The sequence below is a fragment of the Vipera ursinii genome, assembly GCF_947247035.1.
Source record: "Vipera ursinii genome assembly, chromosome: 13".
NCBI classification, from domain to species: Eukaryota; Metazoa; Chordata; class Lepidosauria; order Squamata; family Viperidae; genus Vipera; species Vipera ursinii.
The window spans coordinates 19,486,300-19,493,239 of NC_139526.1; the positions used below are offsets into that span (position 1 = coordinate 19,486,300).

General features: G+C 55.3%; 2 protein-coding genes across 2 annotated transcripts in view; both read right to left on the bottom strand.

The window, feature by feature from the left end:
• Positions 1-2,029, bottom strand: part of LOC310646202 (myosin-11) — a 29,172-nt gene extending 27,143 nt beyond the window's left edge. The window contains exon 1 of the mRNA XM_083372462.1: positions 1,843-2,029. The gene's annotated coding sequence lies outside the window, so the exon portion shown is untranslated. The remainder of the gene's footprint in view (positions 1-1,842) is intronic.
• Positions 2,030-4,433: 2,404 nt separating this feature from the next.
• Positions 4,434-6,602, bottom strand: CEP20 (centrosomal protein 20). The gene is made up of 5 exons (XM_083372959.1): positions 6,360-6,602; positions 6,040-6,237; positions 5,770-5,854; positions 5,232-5,371; positions 4,434-4,530 (listed from the first exon to the last, which is right to left on the bottom strand). Exons 1-4 carry the CDS (start codon positions 6,385-6,387, stop codon positions 5,245-5,247), a joined length of 438 nt encoding a protein of 145 aa, XP_083229085.1. The 5' UTR covers positions 6,388-6,602; the 3' UTR covers positions 4,434-4,530; positions 5,232-5,244.
• Between the last annotated feature and the right edge of the window lie 338 nt (positions 6,603-6,940).

Below are 6,940 nucleotides of genomic sequence, written 5' to 3' on the forward strand. Positions count from 1 at the left end.
GAAAACTTCCCAGAATCTTTAAGGGGCAGAAAGGACCGGTTCCAAGCGCCGTTTCATTCACCTGGGACTCTCTGCTCATTTGCTTTTTTAAAAAAAATCCTTAGCTTCCTCTCATTTACAGAATAAAGGGGCGCTTTGGGGAGAAGGCAGAAGAGCTCCCTTGACCTCGTGTAGAGCTTCAAAAGGATCCAAGCCTCCGAAGGCAGAGAGGCTGGCCGTTTGCAAAGCTCTCTGCTTGCACAAATGCAGGCAGGCTACCATATATGGCCACGTTCTTCTCATTATGAGCAGATCCAGCCAAAAAAAAAAGGGAGGCAGAAAAAAATACCCTAATGATAACAAGTTCAAAACAAATACCTTTTAGGGCATAACAGAATCCTTTCCAAAGACAATAATTAAAAGAAGTTGCCATTTACATCCAACGGCTCTGCGAGGAAGGCCAGATCCACCACAATCCCTGCAGAGGAGAGAGGCCGGCAGGAGCTGTCCGCACCAGCCACCTCTGGGCTGAAGGCTGCCTGCGGCTTCTAGGGTGGGAATTTAGCAGCCTGCAATCGAGACCCTCCTACAAAGCCTGCCTTGGCGGGCAGCCTCCCCTGGGCTCCTTGAGAGAGACTTTCTCCTTTCACCTGCATGGGAGGCTCTCTTTGTTTCACAGGAAAAAGAGACGGGGACACAGTCAAGGAGGGGCTGTCAAAACAAATGATTTAGGGAACTTCTAAATATGGAACGTGCAAAGAGGACAGATTTTGGTTCAAAAGCCTGCAGGGCTACTGCTGGTTCTCAGCGCTGAGCTCAGCTGACATCCAGGTTTGCCGGTAAGAAGACCCTTGTTTTGAGTGGTTTACAGCAGGCACTGAACCTCGGGGCTGGGGACCGAAAGAAGGCGCGTGTGTTGCCCTCTGCTGATTTCTCCCTTTACTCACAGCAGCCGAGTCTCCTCTTAAGGCATCCGTGTCTTTTCCAGGAGAATATAAGGCCAAGCTGGGTAACAAAGCTATTGAGGCAGCACCAAGCCAGCTCCCCTCGCTTCTTTTTAAAATCAGGATGTTGCCGCAAGTGGCCCCAAACTTCTCAGCCCTGAGCGGGTGAGCAGCTGGCCCGGCTCTTCCGCCCCAGGATGGACCCTGAGGTTCTTGGGGGGAACAGCGACCGACCGCAGGGAGGCCAGAAAAAGTATTTTAAGTGCCAGCAAGTAATCACATTCAGGAATTCACGGAGGCAAGTTGAAAAGATGCCTTAAAAGTGAGTCTGTTATAGTATATACCAGCAATAAAAAAACGTTTGAAAGAAATGATCTTGGGTCTTTTCATCAGTGGATCGGTCCTATTTGGGATTGTCTTCAGGGCAAATTTATTCTGGTGCTGAAAGCGGCATCGGCTTCTTAGAGGTTTTAGCTCTGCTTTGCCTTTTCACCTCATTTCCATGCTTTCTGGCAGTGAGATCCAAACTGCAGCAGAAGGGGTCCACCTATGGGGGTATCCATCTCCGGAATTACTAAGACGACCCACTTCCCAGGGGAGTGGAATAGGTGCTCCTGCAGAAAGTTGGACTAGCTGATCCTTGGGGTCCCCTCCACCTCAAACGCTGCGATGCACAGCTCCTGCACTGGCCCCTCTCCCCAGGCCTCTGCCTCCTGGGTGCTCAGGCGGCCATCCCAGCAAGGCTGTTCCAAGCCCTCCCTCCCAGCCTGAGGTTACCCAGGCAGTGCTTAGAAGCTGCCACCAGCTCGCCTGTGCCCCAGGGGGGAGCGCCTGCTTCACTGCCTTCCCCAAGAGGGGCAATTAGCCTGCAGGGGGGCAGCTCTTGGCAGGAGGGTCCTCGGCCAGCCAGGGTACTTACAGAAGTCCAGGAGGAAAGCCAAGGATGCAGGCGCGTCCGGATGGGTGCTTGCTAGCAGCTGGGCAGACCGAGCCTGATGCGGTCTGGCCCCTCTATATAGAGATGATGGGCTCAGGGGAGGGGCCACAGATTCCTCCCCCCCCCAGCAGAATCTCCGGGGCTCAGATATGAAGACTTGTGCAAGGGGGGTGAGGAGAGGGAGGGGGCTCAAGCGATGGCTTTGCAGGCAGAGTTCACCCCCAGCTAAGAGGCATTCTCTCCCTCTCCTTTTCTCCCCTAATAATTCTTGTCATGGCATTATGGGGTGGCTCAGAAATTATCTCCCTTCCCATTGCAACACTATTTCCCAAAATGGAGCTTTCTTTCATCTGCTCCAGAGATATGAGCAACTGCTTAGCTCTTCCGGATTTCTCATGCGCTGGAGGGCTAGCAAAGGGGACATGCGTGAGGGGGGGGGGCAGATAAGAGGCAGCTCCCCCATTTCTCCCCAGCCATCAGCAGCTCTTATCTGGCCCCGGCTTTGATGCAGAGCTCAAGCCAGAGGCCCCTCTCTCTGGGGGTGGCCGTTCCCAAGGAGGAAGGCGCTGTGTGGTGTCCCTGGCCTGTTTATGTAACATTTGGGGACCTTGGGCTGTTTTGGGCTGTCCCGTCTCTGGGGAATGGAAGGGCTCGCTTTTTCCCAGCTGATGCCCGGCTGTTTCTGCAGAAACCCTGCCTGGTGCTCCCTTCCTGGGAAGCTCTGCAAATCTCCCCAATGCCTCCCTGTCCTTAAATGGCAAAAAGCAGCTCTTAAAAAGCCCAGGGGCACTGGGGAGAAGGGGCGGAGTGGGTCCCCTCGGCCCAGCAGAGGAGGAGGAGGCAAGAGGTCCCACTGGAGGAGGTTGACCTTCCCCGAGCCCCCTAACATCTCAGGCCCTTCCCTCCCTCCCTGTGCAGCTCCAGCCCCGCATGCTGTCTGGCCCAGGCTTCTCAGACATCCCAAATAGGGAACACCAGGATCCTCCAGCAATTCCTGTCCACATTCCAGATGCAAACATGCCTCTGCAGATGTGCAGCATGACAGCAGCAGCCTAAATATGGAGCCCAAGGCAGGCAGGAAAGGCCAAGCTGAGGGACGCTCACGAGGCCACCTTCCCAAGCAGGAAAGGAGGGGGAGGCAGGAGGTGGGAGGCCGGGCGGCCCACTTACTGCTCTGTGGCCAAGACCCACTCAGGGCCCCTTGCCCTCCAGCTGTGCAACTCGTGCCCCTCCCAAGCTTTGGGCTCTGTCAGGGGAGCAGCCACTCAGCTTTTACAGGACATCAGACTTTGCCCAGTGGGCAGCTTGCCTCTTGCCCACCCTTCACAAAGAAAGGTGGTGCACAGCTGGTAGGGATTATCCTAGAGGGGTGCAAATGCCTGACTGCCCCATGTGTGAACCTGGTTTCTCTTTGTGTCCCACAAGCCAAGCCAGATGTTGTCAGGCAGCGGGCCCCACTGGGCTGAGTTCGGGTCCTACGGTATCCAACCATTCAAGCTTGGCAGTGATGAGCAAGTTCTCTTGATCAGCCAAAGTCTGAGACAGACCCTGCAGGGAAAATCGAGGGATCCAGAGAATCGGCAGCAGCCTCCACCTCGCACGGGCGCTACTTTTGAGGATCTGTGGGCTCACATCACACACCTTTCGGAAGATGGGCAGCCGACCCGGTTGGAAGAGTTGTGAAGCTGTTTTATAAATATCTGCACCTCTCAATGGCAACAGCTTAAAAAGGAGTGGAAATCCTTTCCCTGCCTTTACGGGGCTGGCTGACAAGCAAGAATCCCCAGCAGGGGATGATTTATGGGCAGGAGGGCCAAGCTGGAACGGGGAAAGAAGGGCGGCTTCAGGACACCTTGCAGAAGCTAAGCAGGCCGCTTGGTGGACAGAAACTGCAGTGGGGGCTCCTCCTTGTCTTGAAGGGAAACATACTAAAGAAACCAACATGCATCACAGAAGTCAACCAGACTCTGATTACATCAGGAATAAGCTGAAAACTTGAAGCTATCAAAGGAGACTCTCCTCCAGCTGAAGTAGCAGATCACAAGGCCAAGCCGCTCTGTCCTGTCCTGGAGGCAGTTCTGGACAGGCAGTGACCACTACCTCATGGCCAGAAAGGAAAAGCCAGCTGCTGGTTGTGTTTACTATCCCAGGATAGCTGCAGATTCGCCTTCCTTGCATTGTGAGCGTGCCAGATCTGTTAGTTGAGTTGCAACAGATTAATGCCTGGGAAATCAGTTTGGCCTTGACTGTCACATGCTTCTCAAAAGAAGTCTTACATTGCTGATTGCCAAGGCAGACTGAGGGGTTTCCCCCTCCCTTACAAAGCTTATTTGTGCCTTCCTCTAAAAGGAGGAACTAGCACAGCCTGTTTGAAGGTTTACTGTGCATTGTTATTTTACTGTGCTGTTCAATGCCCAGATTACTTAAGTGCCATTGACTCAACTTTTACCTATTACACAGATCTTCTGTGGGGTGATCTGAAAGAAACATTGAATGTATAAATGATTGTTGCCCTTCTGAATCAACCATTTTTATCGGTCCAAACAGATTACCACAGTAATAAATGTAAACAGCTGCTACTCATAAAAAATGCAGTTAATTTATTTATGAATGCGTCAACCCCATGTATCTTCAAAAGCCTCACACCATGTTCCGAGTCTGCAAGAGTTTCTGAAATTTAAGATAAAGCCGTTAACACATTAGTATCCAAGCACAAACTGCAATATGTCACTCAAAGAAAAACAAGTGCTGTATAAAAGAGCCTTGAAGAAGACTTGGCTCTTCACCCAGGTCTTTTGTGAGGAAGATCCATTGTTTTTTAAATTAGTTTTACAAAAAAAGATTTTACAATACATATCCCCAAAACCCATCCACCCCAAACTACCCCCCTTCCCCCCCACTTCCCAGAGCTAAATACAGGGTTATAGATATAATAATCATATTCTAACTAAAAATTATCCATAATATAAAATTAACCAAATTCATAATGTGCTTTAACTCCCCTTTAAAATAAATACATACAAAGTACTAACACTAAAATTAATAACAATATCCCTCTAAAATCTACTCATAAGCTAAATGGAACTTTTTAGTCCCATATTTATTCTGAATATAATCTATCCATCTCCTCCAAACTGAAATATATCTTTCTTGTGAATGATCCTTCAAATAAGCAGAAATCTTAGACATTTCTGCAAGATTCGATACTTTAAACACCCATTCTTGTATAGTAGGCAAAAGGAAGACCCATTGTTGATTGATTTTTTCTGTGAGCTGCCCAAAGTCACTGGGAGTCAGGCAGCACAGATGTTAGTTATTATCATTATTATATTATTATTATTATATTTTTCACACGTCTGTGGGTGCTGTACCCATTTGGCTGCTTTAATTAGATGGCTTGCTGGTAGTCCACTTTGAAGGTGCCAATGAGGGGGCTCTGGGGAACGTGTGTGTGGGGGGCTTCTCTTCATTGCCTTGCAACAACCGAGTGAGAATTCCATACAAAAGTGGCCTGTTAGAGAGAAAGAAAAAGAACCCGATGCTTAAAACGGAGTGAGCCGGAGTGGAGACTCTGTGAAGGGGTTCCTTTGTAGGTGCCTACTTCAGCGGGGTCTGCAGAGAGGGACCCCAGGAGGGGAAATAAAGGCACAAGATAGAGTCACCGATCAATCGGGCCGAGTTCATTGCACAAGAATGACATTAGGGTGGGTTTAACATCCTCTGCTACCGCCCACCGGGCACTTGCATCAACAAACTTCAGAAATACCGCCTGCAGATGGGAAAAGGGTTACTTTTATCCAAGAGCACAAAAATGGCCACCGCCCGCCTGCAAACGCTTTGGGATTTGGACTGGGAGGCGGCCAACGTTGGGACGAGGGAGCGAAATCTCGGGAGAGCCGGTCGCCTTACACGGATCTGCTGCTGGGGTCCTCAACCACGCGCAGCTCCTTGGCGAGGAACTCCCGGTCCAGGGGCACTTCGGGCTGGCCGGACTCTGCAGCACACAAGGGGGGGGGCTCAGCTGCGCGGGCGGAGGAAGGGGGGACGCCGGGGGTCCCCCAGCCGGAGAAGGACGGGGGGTCCCGCCCGCCAGGCTCTCCCCGGGGCCCCTCTCGGCGAAGGCGGCTCGGGCTTCCGAGCGGACGGCCTCCCGGACCTCCGCTCCCCCGGGCCCCTCACCGGCCAGGAAGACGGAGGCGCTGGCGTTGTGCCGGTGGAAGCGCAGGTACTCGCGGATGAGCTCGTTCAGCAGGAGGGTCTCGCGGGGGGCGGCGGGGCGCGGCTCGCCCGGGTCGTCCAGCGCGGCGAAGACCTCGGCCCGAACGCGGGCCCGCACCTGCTCCAGCGCCCCGCGCCGCGCCAGCGCCTCCTTCAGGGCTGCGCCGAGACAGAGCGGCGCCCATCAACACGGCGGCCCCGGCGCCGACCGACCCCTCCCCCCTCCCAGCGACCCCGGCCAGGAGGGCTCCGGACGCCCCGCCCCGCCCCGCCGCCGTTACCCGCTTTCAGCTCGGCGACGGTCGCCATCTTGGGAGGGGCGGGGCCGGAAACCCGCGAGAGACCGGGACGGCGGCGCCCGGAGCGACCGAAGCCCGCCCTTCGCCCCCATTGGCCCGCACCCGGCCAATCGCAGCGCGGGCTGACTCAGCAGCGGCGGCGGCGGCGGGAACGCTGAGTCAGTGTGCGCGGGCTCGCTGGAGGGCGCCCTCTGGCGGCGCTGCCCGGGCTCTTCGTGCACACGCGCGGCGCTGCCCGTATGGCGGCCGGGGGCTGCTCGGGCGGCGGGAGGGGCGGACCGGTGCCGGGCGCTCCCTCGGCAGGCGAAGCGGCTTCCCACGGGCCCCTCCGGGCCGTCCCCGCAGGGAAGGGGGCGCCCGCGCAGCGCCTCCCCCGCCGGGGTCCGCGGGCGCTCCCGGGCGGGCGGGCGGGGGGCTGCGGGTCCCAGGGCAGCGGGGCGGCAGAGCGGGGCGGCGGGCGAGGAGGCTCGCGCGGGGAAGCCCCGGGAAGAGACGCGGCGGGGCGAGCGGGGCTTCCCGCGCCCCCCGCCGACGTGCCGGGCATCCCTCCCGCCTCTCCGCGG

Excerpts from the sequence above, each read along its gene's own strand:
- CEP20 (XM_083372959.1), bottom strand. The coding sequence starts at position 6,387 with ATGGCGACCGTCGCCGAGCTGAAAGCGG. Across the intron at positions 6,238-6,359 it reads CGTCGCCGAGCTGAAAGCGG|CCCTGAAGGAGGCGCTGGCG; the intron begins GTAACGGCGGCG and ends GTCTCGGCGCAG. Across the intron at positions 5,372-5,769 it reads GACCCCAGCAGCAGATCCGT|GCCACTTTTGTATGGAATTC; the intron begins GTAAGGCGACCG and ends TCTCTCTAACAG.